The sequence below is a fragment of the Pezoporus flaviventris genome, unplaced genomic scaffold, assembly GCF_033815535.1.
Source record: "Pezoporus flaviventris isolate CSIRO_AGI_PZ_B2104156 unplaced genomic scaffold, CSIRO_AGI_Pfla_v1 ptg000002l, whole genome shotgun sequence".
Lineage (NCBI taxonomy): Eukaryota > Metazoa > Chordata > Aves > Psittaciformes > Psittacidae > Pezoporus > Pezoporus flaviventris.
Window position 1 is genome coordinate 38,531,038 of NW_026892550.1, and position 19,680 is coordinate 38,550,717.

Genomic DNA, 19,680 nt, shown 5'->3' on the forward strand with positions numbered 1-19,680 from the left:
ACTGTCATAAATTAATTCCATGTTGTAAATGAAGAATAGTAATGAGCAAATGAGATATTAGATACAATACAAACAAAACTCTTCAATATTTCCCCATCTAAGCATTAGTTTGTAGGTTTCTACCAAAATAGCAAACTAAATGGAAGGCAAGCTCAAAATGCATTCAAGTTAGGCTTTCGAGTACAGAGTAGGTACACAAATTCTAAATAAAAGCCCTGTCCATTTTCATCTTCAACCAAACTGTGTGAAAATATTGAAAAGTATTTTAACATTAAATAAGCTTTTATTCTATAAAGTAATCTATTAAGAGACAAGCGCATAAGCAAACAGTCCCATGTTGGACCTTCTCAGAGATACAACAATGGACAGAAGGTAGAAAGAAGAAGCTTTCCGATTTTGAACTACAATAATTGCTTGTGCATGGTTAATCAAGGATGCAACTGTTGAACAAGCCTTCATCACACTTCATAATTCAGAACAGACTTTCTGTCAAATTGATCCCCCAGTTTCAAAATTCATGAAAAAACCCCAATTAGTCTGTATTAGTTATAGGAACAAATGTTTTGCCATGTAAAAACAAAGCCATTTGTTAGGCTGGCAGATGGAAATGAGTCTCCCAGTTTTGAATGGATACTTTCTTTTCTCATTTTACTACTCAGAAGAGTGAAAGTTCCATTCTCAATAAAATGTTAGATTGAATCATTCAGAGGACAAATAGTCGTACCTCTGAGACCCTCAGAGGCCACCAGTCTGTGAATAATACGTACTCGGCCTGAAGGGACCTCTACCAAGTCCTTGCAAGATTCAAAACCAAAAATTTTCTCTTTGCAGGCAGCTTTCTTGTCTGTGGAAAAAAAAATGTACCAGGATGGCACCAGAAATGAGTTTGTTCTCTAAAATTTGCTCAAGGCTAGAAACATTCTAGCTTTCTCGTTTTAACTGCTCAATGAATCATCACCCAAAAAAATGTATGTTCCAACAAACCTTTTTCCTATATTACAACAAACACAATGTATGTTTTGAATGATCATGGTTAGACTCATGTTTATTTAAAATATTGAAGTAACTCTAAAACTTATGATAAGTGGAAGCAGTTTAGTGACATGTTATCACTGGGTATTAATCATACCACTATGCAAAGACTGATTTAAAGAAATCATTAAGCTATCTTCTTGGAAACATCACAGGGTAAAAAAATAATATATTACTGTTATCTTTTTTTCACCCTAATGTAAAATTCATGGAGTCATTTTATGGGCCAAGCAGACTCCAATAGTTTACTGTCTTGTAACAGAGCAGGAGAGAGTTAAGGGAGGGCAGAAGAAAGAATAAAAACCTAATTACTGCAAATTCTCCCTTTAGAAGCCTAATATCTAATTCCAAAATAAAATATTTAAAGTTAAAAAAAAATTATATAACATGACTCCCTTCTTGCTTCTCTTTATCCAAGAAACTTGGTGATAAATATACAAACGTGTCTCTGGAGATTAGAGAGATCCCTGCAATGGCTCCCAACTGAGCTTCCCTCAGAACTGTCCCATCAAATGTAAATTTTACAGAATTTTGAATAAAAAAGTTTTTCTCACTTTCCAGTAGCACCTGTCTGGCTGTTAACACCATTTTACAGCCAAAAATGTAATTAATGTTGTCTTATAGCAACATAAATACCTTCCTAAGGCAGGTCATCTGTTGCCCTATGTCACTGTTTGCTTTCACAGTTTATCACAGTGGATTCCAATCACCCAAAAACTGCTTTCTGTCATCTGAGCTGGAGCTGGGCCATGCTTTCTCAACTATAGCTGTGGGTGCAGAATTCATCACCCAAAGGAGTTGTAGAAAAAGTTCTTCGGCTGTGCTTGAGGAACACATTACAGTTCTAATATTAAAACTAATCTGATGTATCTACCTGTCTCTCTTGCTGTGCATTGCATATGCCCTTTACTCATAAAGACTTCAAGATGCAGTGTTTTACTAATTCCCAATTTTTTTCATTGTGCCTGTCTTTATAACCAAATGCTTACATATATTCCTATTGTGATTTAATTAATAAAACTGTTAAATGCCTTCCAGCAAGTATTTGACAGTAGCACTAAGCATTTCTCCACAGATACAATTCTAGAAGTATTGTATTCTGAAGACAAGTACATAAATAGGGAAAAAAACCACCACTTTGTCAGCTGAAAATTGATCAGTTATCAACTCCCAATAGTCAAAACACTTGAAGTCTCAAGTCCATTCTTCATTGACAGACCAATAGCATCTTATGTCTGTACTAAGGGATTCAGGGGTAAGAAAGTTAATGGGTTTTCTGACAGCCATGAGAGTTTTGTGCCATGAAATATTTAGAGATGACAACTTCTTTTTAGATACTTTAGGTTCAAAAGTTTGTCCCAATGATTACAGTTTCTGTTTTAATCAGGAAATACTGTCAAAAGGGGAAAGCCAAATAACACAGAAGAATTGAATCTGCCAGAAATGGTCAACAACTGGAAGAGAATTGAGAAAGCATAAAAATAAAAGTCAAAGTATCTGAACCCATATGAAATGGGAGAAAAGACTACGGCAGATATGCATAATGAAGCATTCTTATACTTACTATATACTTATACATACATACAGATTCAAATACTGTTTATATCAAACTATCTTTCTTTGAAGGGGATTAAGTACATACTATATCCAGGAGACATCATACATTTCTGTTCAATAAAAATCACATTGCTTCAGACTTATCCCTGACTAATGAATTTATTTTAGTGATCAATGGCATCATATAGAACGTATTTTTTAAATTACCAGGAAAAACCGGGTTTCAGCTTGGGATGGGGAGGGGGCAATGGAGGGAGGGAGGAACAATTCATTCAGAGCTGAGAAAAACAAGGAATTTATGGTTCTGATTGATTACAACCTGATGCTTTGAACTCCATGAATTATACATAGTCTACTCTTTCCCCAACATACAGCAATACAGCATTGGCTTGATTTCTTCTGAGAACCCACTAACTAACAGATCAGTGAAACAGTCAAGGAAATAAATGATTACATCTGTGAAAATGAACTATCAATTTAAAGAAAACTAAACTTTGACTATAAATGCATAAATGTTCAGCATGTCCACAAAAAAAAAACAAACAACACTTCTGAACTACAGAGCTTATACAAATTACAAACCCGTCATCATCAATCTTATCTAGCATAGCTGTATAGATCTTGAAGATACATAACAAACTTAATTTGCAGACCATTTTTAGAACTGGAACATGTCAATACTTATTCTTGTGAAAAGGCAAAATAAGTGACGATTCCTGCTGGCATTACCAGGCTTACATGAAATGACTAGCTGTGTAGGTGTTTCTAGGAGGAAATTCTGCTGTGTGCATACACATATTTACTACAAATAACAAGTAAACCTCAAAAGCTTCTTGCTAATGTAACACACAAAATCAAAAGTAAAAAGCATTACTACATGTAAAGATGGATCTGAAAGGCTATGACCAGAGAAACATGATTACTAGAAAAAAAATAATATGCTTTAGAAGAGTTAAGCTATTCTAAATGTCTAAACTGTTTGTCTGGACAATTCTTTTCCTCGCTTTACAAACTATATCACCTATACAATATTCTGATTCATATTACTTGGTAATAGATAAGTTATCAGTTCTTAAAGCTAACCAATGAAATACCATTTCATTCCAGTTTTGATAAAATATTTTAGCAAACAAACTCTAGTAACGATGCTGGGTAATACAATTTGCTACATGAAAAGCATAATCAAGACTCTCCAGATTCTGATTTTTAGTGGCTATCAAAAAACCTGGGGCAGAATTCAAATTCCAAATGCTTCTGGTTGACTTCCATCTTGAGGAGGTGAGCTGACACAACTGTTTTGTGGTGTGGTTTTACACAAGATAACATATGCATTTGTGTATGTGTGTAAACACACAAGAGAAACACTAAGCAAAATTCCACTACTAATACTAGGTGGTATCCTGCCACAGGCAGATTATTATAATTTAGTCTCAATGGGTAATTGCACAGGCTACTGTTGTGCAAATACTTCCTCACATCTTCAGCTTCACTTCTAACTTTATTCAATGATACATGGCTTCAGATCATATAAACTTCCATCTCTCTGATCTGCCTCACTGAAATTACACTCATAACTAAAAAAGACATATTTTTGCAAGAACAAAGTCTTAAACTCTGGTCTTCTGCAAAACATTAAGGAGTGCAAAGTTTGGCAAGAAAGCACCCATAATGTTAAACAAATGTGTAGCACAAGTGCTAATCTCAGAACTAATGCAATATATTAAGAGAGATGAGTGAAAAAAACATACAAGCGTACACAGTACATAATTCATATCACATTGCAACTGGGTTTGGAAGAAATGGGAAAAAATTTTTTGATAAAAGAAATTACAATTCAGAACAGTATTTTAAGACAGAAGAATTGTTTGTGCTTATATAAATAAAACAAATTCAAAGCTGCCAGGGAAACTGTAAAGGAAAAGGCCACTCACTTTCATATCAAAATAGAGTATTCACTCTACCTAGTCATTGTATGCTCAGGGACACTCATAGGTATACAAGATTAATTTTCTATACCTGAGAAGAAGTGTGCTTTGAAGCCTTTTTTTGACACCGTGTTGTCAGATCTGAACTCAATTCGCATGTTGTTGTACTGAGAAGTGATAACTTCAGGCACTTCTGTACCGCAGAATTTACCATGTAGTTTAGAATCAGAAGAAAGGCCACTACGAATCTCCACATAATCATATTTGCAAACCTGAGAAAAAGAAAAATATTTTTTCCCCGATCAAAAGAAAAGCATGAAGTTGTTTACAAATTTAAGAACTCTGATTGGTGTGTGCTGCTAAATAATAAATTAATAGGTTTTGGCTTTTTTTTTTTTTTTTTCCACTTTTTCCTGACACTGAAAACATTTGTAAATGCTTGCAAACATCCACTGATTTGTGTAAGAATATTTTAAGGTCACTAAGGCACAGCTACACTACGCATTACATTCAAAAAATGTATTTTGATAGACACTAATCTGTGTTTAAATCTCAAGACGCTCGCAGCACTTCCATTTAGTCTAAAAAATAAAAATTCCAGCAACATTAGATTAAAATCTAGAAATATTAACCCTAAAAGTTATAACTGCCTTCATGCTATAAGCCTCATACCCAGAACCTACAAACCTACTACTTGCATCTCATAGATCATTAATTTTTTAAATTTTTTAAATTTTCACTTAGAAACATACAAGATAAGTTTTTACCATAACATACTTAAGACATATTCATCTGTTCACAAATATATCCATCTGCAGTCTAAACCCATCCACCTTTCTTTAACTACAGTTTAGAAGACTGATGCTGTGATGCAAGTCATTTCCATTAAAAGGTAAGAAATAAACTAAAATAATGTAATAAAAAGCCTTATGCAAGACCTGCTACATGTGGTAATACTTTCAGTGCATAATCCCTTGGTTGACCTAAAGCCTTCCACCCAAAACTTCTAAGCTTCTTAGGCTCAACTACCAATCATTTAATCAAAAATGTCCCAGTTGTTTGAAATTAATAGCTTACATGAAAACAGTGGCCAGGAGGATTCATAAAGAGCTTAGACTGTCCATAAAATCCAAGTTGTATTGGATAGATCACAATTTCTAGCTAAAAAAGAAATGTCAGGGGAACTGGAAGGGAACTATTGAAAAGACTCTTTTGGCCCTTGTTGCTCTCTCTCCCTATAAAATATGAAATGATTGTCAACATTCCTAATTGTTTTTAATATAATATAGATGTAGATTAAATATTGTTACTGGAAAAAAAATCACACTGCAGAGTTGGAAATTAACTAATTCACTTGAAGCTACTTTTATACAATATAAAGAACACAGACTCATAAAAATTGAGTTCCTGCCACATGCTGATTTACATTAATTGTAAGATAAATTCATATTAATGATTTTCAAATGTAGCTCACAACATTAATAAATCCCAACAATTTCAGCAAAACATCAGTGGTGAATTTGGATGGTTTTATACCTTTCATTATAGAAATGAAATGTAATTTCAGATCAGTCTAACTTCCTTCATACTACACTACATTTTAAAAAATTTACAGTTAAATTGAAATTGTAAAATGAAAAATATTAAAATGGTAATATTGGAAAAGACATACTCAACTTATTCTAAGTGGAGCTCCTGTAAAAAAAAGTAATTAAAGCATTTGCTAAATTGATACATTTTATGCCTGCACTCAGACACTATGTTAGAATGTTCCAGATATTGTATGTTACTTCTGATTTCCAAAGGTACTATTCTTAGTACTAATATTTAATAGCATAAAGCTGAGATTTAGTAGCAGAAGATCAAGCCAAAGTTTTAAATATTCAAAACCATTAAGTATGTATTTTTCATATCTGCTTAAGTTATGTGTCATATGAGTACAACCTTAGAAAACTGATTTAACTTCATGCACTCCAGGTGCCTTCCTTGAAAATCTGGCTTAAGTACCAAGAAAGTGAAGGAAAAAATATGTTCTGGTTTGTTCAAATGGTAATTAAATTTTAATTCTTTGGGATTTGTAAGGTTTTATTACACTTTTCTTGTAATAATGCTAACAAAAGACGAGTGTAACATATAAATCATTAAAAATTGGAATTTCATGGATTTTAGAATCTACCCCAAATTATTTTAAAAAAGAAATAAAAATTAAGACCTCACATTGCTGCCTCTGCAAGTAATTTTGAGATATTTTTGAGAAGCTATGGCTTGGTTGTTTCTTGGTTACAAATTACAGCTTTTTCCATTTCAGATCTCATGCCCCAAACATGGCCCATCCTTGTATCAAACATGTTGCTACAAATTTGTTTAGTCAGAAATAATGTCCTGGGATCTGGGTTCTTAATACCATGTGAAGAACATCATCAACTCGGTGGCTACAGTACATTAGGCTACATTGTGGCAGGGGAACTTAACAGTATGACTGAGGAGCGTCTAGGAAGAAGAGAGGCTAAGTTGATGTTGACACCCATTTACTGATTCTCACCCCAAAAACAATGCATCCCCCACTACTTAGTTTATAAGTATAGAGCAGCCCTTACCACATGGAGGGTTCTGCCCTTCTCTCCCCCACTTGGGGAAGATATCCTCCACGCCTCCACGGGCTGCCCAGCTCAAACACTGCTGCTCCTCTTTTATGCCTTGTTTCTGGTACTGCTCCTTTTAAAATATCCCCCTCCAAGAGATACTTGTAAGTGATTTAAATGCTCCCTCACTCCATCACTAACCACAGCTTATGTGTATTCTTTGTAGTCATACTCTGCAAAGATGATTTGGTTTCTCCAGATTTTCTTCTGTTGAATTCTTTCCAATACGTCTCAGCCATTTGCTCTATTTTACTTTGTTGATAAAAAAAAGTCAGCTGAGACTCAGCAGAGAACATTACTTTTAAATTTCTTGTAATACATATACATTTAGATGATATGTAAAAGAGAGCTATTCTCTCCATGTTTGTTTTGAAATAATCCAGAAACAGTCCCAAAACGAAAATAAGAATATCTATGGTTATTGTCAGCATATGACAGGTCAGCAAGGGTTTTATAAGGCAATATCCATTTTGAAAGCTCACAAAATTGTTTAGTGTGTAACAGATTGTGCAGCATTTTGTTCACGGTTACTTACTTCATTCCCTTCTAACTCAAAAAACTCAAACTTCACTGAAATTCGGTATTGCGTTGGGGCAACCACCTGCCACACACAGTTTTTGTTTGGAGGATACTCTTTGGGCCACCCTGGCGTGGTTATAGTCCCATTTAGCTTTGTCAGGAGTCCTCCACAAGCAGCTGTAAAATTAAAGGGGAGAGCATTATTATTTGACTGAAACTGTGTTTTACTATAAACAGAAGCATACTAAGAAGATTCAATCCTCTCATTACTTATACCGCTGTAATGCCCAGAGAGAGTAATCAGAATCATGTTTTATCATACTTGGTGCAAACAAAGAGAAAGAGACAGCTCCTATCTTGAACAGCTTGCAGGTTTGCGAACAGAGATAAGTTTCAGGACTACACAAGGCGTTATCATATTCATTCTTTTCCCTTCCCTCCAGAGACTCTGGTTATTCTCTCACAGCCTTTCCCATGCAAGTCCTCTGACCCTACCACCCTCCCCAGGACCTTGACCACCCTTCTTCTGACAGACGGACTACTTAAGATGAGCTTCACATTTCCCCTGCTTCTCTCCTTGATTACTGATCTAGAATCAGCTGTACCTATCTCAGCTCACACAGCTGTATATCCCTCCCATAACCTAGTAGATAGGGTCACTTCTTTGGGATAGCAGTCACATACTCTTCAGTTACAACTACTTTTGCTGAAGTATGGGTGTTCAAGTAATAGAAAAAATACTTGATATTTCTAAGTATATGCCAAATAGTCACCTTTGTACAACGGAACAAGACTGTATTATGTTTGTGAATGCAGTTCAGATAGCAAAGAATAAACATATTAATTTTTTCCATCTGAGGAATTTTTTTTTTTTTTTTAAAGGAGAGTAATGGGATTTGCAGGGTTTCTTGATCAGACTGCTGCACTGATACTATCACAGCACTGTGACAGCACTGGAAATCATCCACAAATCTCTTTTTAAAGAGCTCAGGTGAGGGGAAGCTCCACCTTTTCCCACCAGTTCTGTGCTAACACTGAATGCTTTACAAACTGGCTATTCCTGTCTAGCTGTGTGCCTCTCACACTACAGCCACTTTATCCAAAACACCTGGGAGAACTCTCCAGTTTCAGGGCTCATTTGGCCAACCCAGACACATACCAGTCTTCCTTCTGGCACTAGGCTTCCCTGGCTTCCTGTGAGAAGGCTTCTTAGTGTACACACAAAGGTAACACAAACGGGGTAGGAGGTCATGCCTCAGTATATCAAAAAAGGGCCAGGCACTAGAGACTGCATTCTGATGACACAAGATATACCCCCAAATGATCCAGTCTAGGTCAGGATGGCTACTGTTTGATTTCAATCTCTGCTTTTCAGTGTCACTCCATTGTTCCCTGAGGCAATGGGATGAAATGTAGAAACATGGGGGAAAAAAATAATCTTTAAGCTTCTTAATACTCTTTCAGTGGGGGAGATTTGGATTAGCACAAAAATTAGACTGCAGAGATGTATCAGGTGGAGTTTCTGAGTTGGAAGCTTCTACTCTGGTATCATGCATGAATTAATACAGCTAGGTCACCCCTCAAGAGACCAAATTATAACTGGGATGCAACGCTCACTGTGATAACACAGTGATTTTAATTCAGCAGTCCCAAGTAGTATCTACATATAGAGAATGCTATGTCACATGGAACATATATGCTTTTATGGATAGCTCACATTTTTTGCTCCACACTGCACTACTCTGAGTTACTTCTTTTGCCAGAGTTGCTTTTCTGTTTAGAAAGCAGAAAAGCTTTCTGAAAGACTAATAATCTTCCCTAATACTCTGACTTAGGTCAGCAGGCAGACTAAAACAAATTCTTTACATAAATTTGGGCTGATGATCAAAGGCCCAGAGATCAAACCTCTGTCTTCATGGTCCCACCTTGGATTAACCTTATTTTCTGTATCCTGAGTAATATTCAAATGTTTAAATAAATTTTTTGTTCCCCAAAGTGGTCATTACTAAAGCTGGGGGGAACACCACCAACAAAAAAATCAGCTTGACAAGAATCACAATCTAACATGCCCACAGTCTATGTCCAAGTCCACAAAGCCAAAACCAAAAGAACAAAAAGTGAAAAGAAATGGAATAAAACTTCCCCAAATTGTGACAAATCATGAATTAAAGCTAGGTAAAAAGAAAAAAGAAAAAGACAAAAAGAAAAAAAAAAGAAAAGAAAAGAAAAAAAAGAAAAGGAAAAGAAAAACAAAAGGAAAGGGAAAGGGAAAAAGAAAAAGAGAAGGAGAAAGAAAGTAAAAAAGAAAAGAAAGAAAAGAAAAAAGGGGAAGGGAAGGGAAGGGAAGGGAAGGGAAGGGAAGGGAAGGGAAGGGAAGGGAAGGGAAGGGAAGGGAAGGGAAGGGAAGGGAAGGGAAGGGAAGGGAAGGGAAGGGAAGGGAGAAAAGAAAAAAAAAGAAAAAGAAAGAAAAGAAAAGGAAAAAGGAAAGGAAAAGGAAAGGGAAAAAGAAAAAAAAGACAAGACACCAGTGAATCATATTAACCATAACTCCAGGCACTCCCAATTTTCAAACTCCATTCACTGCTCAAACAGATGAACTGAAATAAGAATAATCTCTGTTATCTCTGAATTTATTGATGTTTGTGATTAAGAATCAAACAATAATTGGTGCACAATGATCAAGAGATTTTGCTTCTTTCCTTTGATATGGAATATGTAGAGAATAAAAAAATCTTATCTCAGTCTAATCCTATGTTTACACAACTTCCACTTACCAGGTTTTTATTTCTCCAAATGATTATTTGAACATGCTTTGCTCACCCTGTAAAGTAGAATTTGTTTCCAGCAAGGAAACTCCACAGTCTGACTAGGAATGGGGAGGATTCCTGTGAGCTTTGATCTAGATTAAAGGATCCTGTACTTTAAACCTGCCAGCTCCCCAGTCCCACCCCAATTAGAGGTGGTCTGAGGGATTGTTAAATTCAGAGACAGTAGTGCATTGCTCTGCTGATAATTGTCTCCTTATGCATGGTGGGAGACTTCGCTTTAGTGAGTATGAATAATGTAATAAGTGCTTTAGGAAGGTACAAAGTCTGATTTTTGCATCACTCCTGATAGACTAACAGCAAAGCCTGTCAAGCTAAATTAGTGACAAACATCCAAGGAACATGACTGCTGTGGACAGACATGACTTTGGCACCATTACTTAAAAGAGAGCACTGGTTTTCCAGGTTGGGTCCTACAGATCTCACACTGCTAGGACAGAGCATATGAAAAGTATATCATTCCATTCAGCAATGGCTCTCTGTGAGGTTTAGGAGCCCATAAAACAGCAACACACCGTACCTTCACAGCTCTTTTTGTCAGGACCAAGCTCATAACCAGGATCACAGGCGCACTGGTAACTGCCCAGAGTATTTACACAGCGCTGCTCACAGCCACCATTGTCAGGTTTGGCACATTCATCTTCCTCTGCCAAGACAGGGAAGAACACAAAAATGTGTTAAATAATTACCTTCCTCAGCTGTAATTCCTGGATCAGTATTAACTCAGAAAGCTGTATGCATGCCATTATAAGGTACACTACATAACACACTGCAGTTGCTGACTAGAGGATTTTCAAATGCTAAGGAGGTTTGCAATGGAGAAAATAAAAAAAAAATGTCTTTTCTAAGGTTTGGGTGGGGTTTTGTACAATACCTACTGACAGATGCAGACCTAATTTATAAGCACTTTGTGGGCAGCATGCAGTAATTGAGGCACCATAATCTAAAGGTTGTATAAAGTATTGAAAGAAAGACTGAAAATCCACAGCAGGGTCACTTGAAGGGCACTTTATCTCCCACAGAATAAATCTGTACATTATCCCAAAGTCATACTCAAAAACAGATTAACAGAATCCTCAAATCCCAGGTTTTCATTCTACTGATATTAAAGGGAACAAGATGCATCAGGAATGGGGGATGGAAAGGAATAATACATTTCCTGTACTAGTTCTGAAGTATACCCATGAGATTCATTGTTAAAATATTCCTCAGATGTTGAAATACTGTTTCCTTATACCAGGACAAGTAATTTCTTAGGAACAAAACAGAGCTCCCACTCTCATGTCCACAGCATTCAAGATTATAATTGTCTATATTGAAAACTAACAACAGGGTGAGAAAAGCCCCAGCTTCTGCAAAAAGGCTGTCTTGATGGCATGACCTGTATTACGGGTGTCACCATAACCTCACCACTGCTGGTGGCTTTCCCTGTGCCATGGGCAGTACATGGTGGGAATTACTGCCCCTGCACCAAGTACTGCAGCTGTCACTGCAGTTGTATCACACACACCCCAAAACTGGAGGAAGACTTTGAGGCCATTCATCACTATGATTTCTCAGGCATTTTGTGGTGGTTTTTTTTCTTGCTTACAGGAAGCAACAAGTTGCTACAGCAGCCTACTGCAGCAAAGAGATTAGGAAAACCATGTTTAGACAAAAGAAGAAAAAAAAATAAATGACCCATTTGTGATTATACTATTTAATTTCATATTTGATAACATAATGACCAAAAAAGACATTTTTACAAGAATATATGTGTTTCAAAAGCGTTTCAAAACTACGGTTATTATCTGAATGGAGTAGGAAGTTGCACTGAGTATGTTCCTTGATTCTTTGAACATATTTTACAAGGATATTCAAATACCTTTACTGTTTTGTATTGGTAAAATTGTATGCCCAGGTAAAAAATATACTACAGATAGTACAGAGATGATGTTAGTTAAAATAGGTTGAGAAATATTAATACTCTGTGGGGTTTTTTGTTTGTTTGTTTTTTCCTAGTAAAAACACAAGTGCTAAGCAGTTCACAGCTTCCAAAATATGCTTTTACATTTACCTTTAAAAAAGTTAGCTGCAAACCCTGCTTTGTTAACAGTTCCATCAGAAACAAACTTCATCCACAGGGTATTAGAGGTAGATCTTATGTCTTCTGGTTTGTCATAGCCACAAAAGTGACCAATTAAAGGACTGTTCTCATTTGTTCCATCTCGAATTTCCAAGTAGTCATATGCACAGTTATCGTGTCTTTCAATCTGTAAAAGAAACATTTTAAAAGTGACCTATTTGAACTTGACCATAAATATCAAATATAAATCAGAAAATAAATAGCATTTTCAAAGTTAAGGTTAGGATTCTCTGTTTGGAATTCAAATATCAGGAAGATGAACAATCATAACTGGACTCTTTTTAACTGTACTTGTTTCCTACAAGAAAAATTGTTGAGAAGTTACACAGGACAAAAGAGACTAATTGGGGAAAAAAAAATAGCTAAAAAAGACACTCTCACCTCTAAGTTTCCTCATGTTTCATCATGTTCCTACTCTGAGCTCAAATAAAGTCCTCTTTTCTCATGTACACTCAAGTACACAAGATTAGTGGTTCAACAACGCAACAGGTCAGAAAGATTGATTTGTTTTGAAATATTAAAATGCTCAATTTTAATTAATATGAATAAGATTTTTAGACATTATCAACCTATGCTATTTCAGGTGATGATAAATATTTTACTTTCTTCCTCTAAAAAATCTATCATTCGACTAAATGGCTGAATTTTGAGTCAGGTTTAAGGATGGGGGGCAGGACCACAGTCAGGGAGAATGGGTTGAAGAAGCTTCAAATCTAACTCAGCTTCTGGTCTGGCCTGTTAAAATGACAAAGAAGTCAAAATCAAACCCAGAAAAATCCACAGCTCATCTCCAGACAGAGTTTTTCTTGCACATAAGCTGCACAGTTAGTACAAGTGGCTGCTGGTACTCTGCTCTAATTGTTCACAATACCAACACTAAGCTCAGTAACCACCACAGACTAAGGAGGTTTCAATTAGCACATTAGGATTACTTCTTATTTTATGTCAGAGGGAAAACTGGGGGAAGGGGTTGTTTGATTTTGCTTCATTTTAATAGCATCAAAATATGGCACTTACACACAAAATTTATCTGTCTTCTTTCCAACTTTCCAATTCTTCAAGCATTTACATATGTAATTTTCTCCCACTCATTTCTCTGGCACAATCCATATTGCCATTTACTGTAATTTCTTAGCTGTTTGCTCAGGAATTGCTTTGGGCCAGAGTTTGGGAAATGAATGAGAAAAGTTATGAAGATCTGGGATGCAACCTCCCATTGCTGACTTCAATGTCAATGGCATGTTCACAGCTAATGCGGTGTCTACCTGAGCACTGATCATTTTTTGACACTGTAATACCTATTCCAAATTTTCATTAATCTAAACAATTAGGTTTAAACATGTGACATCATAGTCCAACTTGAAACAAACTTTGTCTTGTTATCTCAGCAAAAAAATCATACTGCACTCTGATGTAGGAAGAATTGACCTGTTCCAAAACCCACTAATATCAATGAAAGAATTGTGTATTTTCCTCAACATGTCTGTGGTAATTTCAATACTCAAGACTTTCAATTAACATCTGTTTTTGCCATGTTTCCATGTTCTATGGGGCAACATGGAAACTATGATTTTTCCACAGCCTCTCTGAGTTACATGTACCAAATTCCCATTGAGTGGAACTGCTAGTTTCTTTTCTGAGAATCACTCTATTTTTTGGCAGAAGACAACATCTAAAAATACATTCTGTATAGTGGTAAGTTGTAAACTTCCTAAGACTATAAAAATCAACTACCTCAAAAAGTACTATTGATTTTCAAGAAATCAATTTGAAAGGTGGCATTCAACAATATTCATATATTTTTAGCATACTACTTCTGTAAGTGATGTCATTATTTTTACCAATATTATTATATTAAGAGAATAAATCATCATATCTCTATATGAACTAATGGACAAGTATTGTGTTTGTGAGAAATTATGACTGGTGTTAAGGCACTTTGTAACCAATGAAAAAGAATTGGTTTAAATATGTTTTGCTTCTCTGTACCTCAGGTTTGAAGATGTGGTACTGTTATCTGGGAACACTGCCATACAAAGATCCCTTACACTTGCAATAGTCTCTTATTCGTCCTACTACAAGGGAGAAAGTCTCCTCAAGTTAATGAAAGGACTCTCAGTGAGTTTAGTTGTAACTCGACTTATTCTTATTTACCTTATTTACCAGACCATTAAAATTCCACAAGATTGATATTACATGTGGATGAGCAAAAAAAATGCAAAATGTTAGCAAATGCAAAAAAAAAAAAAGGCATAAACAAACCAGTTTTACAGAAAAATGCACTGCTTATAAGAGAATTAAAGATACCATTGGCTCCCTGGAGAAAACCCAGAATTTGATTGTCATTAGAGAACTAAGTTGAAAAAATGACAGAAAAATTCCTAAGACAGACACATAAGCAGAAGAAAACACTAATAAATCTCCTAGTGAAATGGAAAGCCAGAGAACTTCTCACTATCCATTATAAAAAAAAATAAAATATAAAAAATTCCTTATACACAGTTTCAGATTTTAAAAACCCAATGATTGTAGCATTCCCCCAACAGAAAAATTACATATCTATAACAAAAAAAAAAAACAAAAAAAAGAGTGAATCTGTGGGCAATCATATTACATATTTCAGGAGAAATCTTCTAATTACTTTCTTTCATTGTTAATTTATTTGGTAGAGCCAAATTACAGTACAGGTAAACATATCCAACCCATGTCACTGACTTCAGTCATAAATGATGAGATATATGCCTAGTAGAATTAGAAAATCAGATAGATTTTATTCCCTGATTTATGTAAAAATAATTTAAATGAACTCTATCTACACAAGATTAAGAGAGCCACTCAAATGAGGAAGATTAATATGGTTCTGCTCTACAAACCCTCTGGATTGCCTCAGCTTGTGAGACTGTGTGCCAACAAAAGTTCTTTAAAAAAAAAAAAACAAACCTGCTAATTTTAAAAGAACAATATAATAAAGGTGACTCTAACAATGAAGCAAAAAGATGAAGTTACCAGTTCCAACATCTCTTCTGACATCTAGATACTGAAAAGTGTAGCTGTCCATCAGGCAGCCAAATGAGAAAAGGTAATCCCACACTCAGTGGAAAATGCGTTGCCCACAAGAGGCAAAACAAGATGACTCAGTGATACAGTTTGAAATTCTCAGCTTCTCTAGCGCTTTCATTTCAGAGTGAAGGTTATTTATACAGTTATTTTTTTCTAGCATTACATATGGATAATGAAAATTCCCCTTACTTAACTGTACCTTTCAAAGGACAGAGAAGTAATTTTCTCACAAACACGCTGCAGTAACTCTTTGGCCTGACATTTACTTTTTTTCATCTCAGCTGGCACGAAGAACTGTGATTTTTAAACAACATTTTGTTTTACTGGGCAGTGCACCAAGGAATCAGTCCAGAGAGGGACTTAGTACCAAAAAACAGAACACCTACGTTCAGGCACTTGGACCTAAAATGGAAATCAAACCCAACGGTGAATGTCTAGGCAAGGCACTTCAGAGCAGTTTCCAAAGTGACTCTCATGCTCAATGAGGAGCCCCGTGGACAAGCCAGTAAGAAACACTACAAAAACAGATATAACAGAAGGCTTGTGCCTTTCTGGGGCACCTCGTTTGGTGCTCAAGGGCATCTTGCCACTCTGGAATCGCAGCTCAGACTCTCCCTGGAAAAGCATGTACCTTTCAAGTCCTTACTGTTGGAATATTTTTCTTTTTTTCCCTTTCATAATACATCTAGCAGAGGCACTAACTTGAGACTACCACTCAATTATACCTCTGCTCAGTTTCCTTTTTCTTATTATGAGGTGTCAGTCCACATGTTCCACCTCTAGAGAGTGCCATAATACTAAACAGGCTGCAGGAAGAACTGGATGTTTCTTACAGCCTCAACCGCTATCCTACTAAGTTTTTTTTGCTTGTAATTATTTTCTATATGGTGATGCATGAACGTGTCACCTTCACACTTTCAAATAGTTCATAATCTGATGATTAGAAGAAGATCCTGAAAGATATGAAGAGATGGAAGTTTGATTCTCCCAGAAGTGATAATGAAATGTCAGTTCATGCAATAATGTACCACATGTAGATCAACACTGAGCATCTGTATAGAGATCAAATGCTATGGCAAGTCTCTTATGCAGAGGCAGAGTGCTGTTTCTTTTGGGATCACACTGAAAAATACTGAGCATCAGTAGCAGACTAGAAAAACTCCATGTCTAGTCAATAAATTATATAAAGTTACTGAAAACATTGGTCATTTTCAACAGTGCTTAAGAAGAGCAATTGGCATGTTCTGTTACGCAATTTTGAGACAGGCAGAGTCTGAAAACTCTTAGAACAGGGAGAGCTGATCTTTTCTGCACTAGACCCAACATTAATTCAGGATACAAAAAAGTGAAAATGAAGTAGAACCTATGAATTTATTCCAGCTTCTATTGCTTATTTTAATAATTACTGATGAAGTCCCAAACCCCTGTTATATCACGCTAAGACCTTTCATCAGTTATAGCAAAAACTTGCCATACTCCTGACATCTGTCTGTAAGAACAAAATTACAGTCTGGAAATTACATCTATATTTATTATACCTGTGTTTATACCTATGTGCACCATAAAGCCATGAAGTTTATATTTTAAAAAGAAGGGTTCTTGTCATTACTTCTGAAGTATATTCAAATAAAACAACTGAACTCAAAGTAAGTTACTAAATTTATCTATGAACTTCAAGACAGAGTATCGCATATGCATAAAAGATGTGTGAAATATTATTTTTCTTTGTTATACAATAGTTTACCCCTGTTTAACAATGTTATGCACAGAGGGATGTACACTAAAGACATGCAAGTATGACTCACCATGGGTTTTTTCTTCCCTCTCTAAATATAGGTTTATAAACTGAAGTTAAGTGGGCAGGGTTTTTTCCCCTTCTCAAAACAGAAGTCGAAAAAACCACAGTGGTTTCTTTCCAGATAGACATTCCTTTTTAACAATAAGATTCAGCAAAAATTTAAAAATCCCAATTACTTAATAGAATATTAAAGCATCCTTGCTGAACTGGATTATATATTTGCTAAACTGCAATTATTGTCAGTTTTTCTAATTCAACATTCTAATTCAAATAGCACAGAAAACATGAAAAACCTTTAATGTTCTTCAAAACTTTTGCAGAAGAAAAGGTTTGATGGAAAGCAGAATTAGATTCTGGAGCTTATTTTTCATAGAGAATTCTTAAATTCATTCATAGGTTTAATGAGCATTCCCTTAAAGGTCACTGTTACTTATCCACTGGATGTTTTTCTGAGATAGTTAAAAGGCCTTACCTCAAATGCTTGAAAGGTTAATCCAACATTGTAGTTTTCTGATACTGTTATTTTCCACACACATTCCTTCATTGGTCTGTAGTCATCAGGATAATTGGGAGACTGGATCTGGCCTTCATTTTTGTGGATTTCACCTCCACAGATAGCTGATAAAAGCATAGAATTCTTACTGCCAATAATATTTTCTATTCCCCATACTCAAATTGACATTTTACGCTTCCTTTTTAAAACTAATGATAAGATTATTCTTGAGAAGACTTTAAAAGTCTATGAAGGACAAACTGTTAAAACCACAATCCATTTAAACCTCTATATGTATTTTAGTTAGTGAATATAATTCATCATTTCTAGTAGCATTAAACATATCTACAAAGTTCAGGAACATTTTGGAATCATAGATAATCCGAATCTATACATTTCACAGAATATATTTAAAAGGTCCAAATTATTTAATTTTACTTTTTGCTCACCTTTGAAATACATTTAATAAACATTCTTCGTTTATATTTACTAACCTTTAGAAAGAGCTGAGACAGAAATCCCAAATTTTATAATTATCTGTGCATTTTAACTTACAGTTTATCACTTAAAAGTTATACTGAATTTGAAAAAATAGCTAAGATAAATAAACAATATTTTCATGAAAAGTAAATGGGCCTTTAAGGGCCCACACTGATAATCATGTAAAGATCTGTGACTATCAACTAAATTATACAGTTTACTACCATAGATTAAATATTTAAGAAAACAGGCTCTATTTTAAACAGGTGAATGCTGACTTGCTAATAGTGTGTGTGAATGTCTCTAGTAAGTAATCCCAGCGCATAGAGAAAACTTGTCATGTTTTTCTGAAGAATAAACAGAAAATACTCAAGGAAATTTTTCAGTACACTAAGCACAAGAACACACGCATTTAGTTAACTGAATGACTGGTAAAAACCACTTATGAATATTATCATAGGTATGCCTGGAAAAAGAGTTCAAATAAAATTTGAAGACAGGAAATGCTTCAAAATGTTCTGTCTAGGAAGTTAACACCTGCTGTCTCTTTTTAGTAATAATATGCCATTTTTGTATTAGATTCTGTCTTTTTTAATATATAAAGGTATCCAGTTACTATTTTTTCTTCTGTAAACAAGTCATTTTCAATGCTGTAAGAGGCTTACCTTCATAGATTGCTGCAAAACCTTTCCCAACCCAGTTGCTGCTGCTGCGGAACTCGATCCACATCCTACTGTCCGAGGATGCGAGAACTTCTGGCAGTTTGTCACCACAAAACCTGCCTAAAAACATGCAACCAGTAACTGCATTTTCTGCCGCCTCTGAAGCCAAACGCTGCAAACATTTATACAAGTGTTTAACATTATAAACAGGAGTAGCATAACCAACTCAGTGGAACTATTCACATGCTTATGTTTAAACACGTGTTTCTGCAGAGCATGACCTAATACACAAAGATTTCATTACTAAGCATTCAGTACTTCATTTCATTGTAGTCAGGCTCACAAGTCTAAGTATAAAAACTCAGGGGAATTAAGTAGAGAAGTTATCATTACATATTGTTTCCATACATACAAACCTGGGCATTTTGGAGTTGGAAAGCGAGTACTAAACTTTAGAGAGGAACATAATCTAGCTCACAGTAATACCACTCATTGTGTCTAAGGACCAAAGAGATTTAAAAACTAATAATCAAATGACCCTAGACTATATTATCCTCTTAAA

The 19,680-nt window shown here is 35.4% G+C and overlaps 1 protein-coding gene across 6 annotated transcripts in view; it reads right to left on the reverse strand.

The window, feature by feature from the left end:
- The window catches only part of TLL1 (tolloid like 1), a 131,249-nt gene that overhangs the window by 14,329 nt on the left and 97,240 nt on the right, over nucleotides 1-19,680 (reverse strand). For 5 of the 6 annotated variants that reach the window (XM_061475447.1, XM_061475427.1, XM_061475438.1 and 2 more), the window contains 6 exons: nucleotides 19,122-19,238; nucleotides 17,956-18,101; nucleotides 12,557-12,752; nucleotides 11,021-11,146; nucleotides 7,692-7,852; nucleotides 4,606-4,786 (listed from right to left, as the gene is read on the reverse strand). In XM_061475447.1, coding sequence (XP_061331431.1) covers nucleotides 4,606-4,786; nucleotides 7,692-7,852; nucleotides 11,021-11,146; nucleotides 12,557-12,752; nucleotides 17,956-18,101; nucleotides 19,122-19,238 — 927 coding nt within the window. Of the gene's footprint in view, nucleotides 1-4,605; nucleotides 4,787-7,691; nucleotides 7,853-11,020; nucleotides 11,147-12,556; nucleotides 12,753-17,955; nucleotides 18,102-19,121; nucleotides 19,291-19,680 lie in introns of those variants that run through there. The other variant, XR_009747244.1, reaches the window with a different exon arrangement.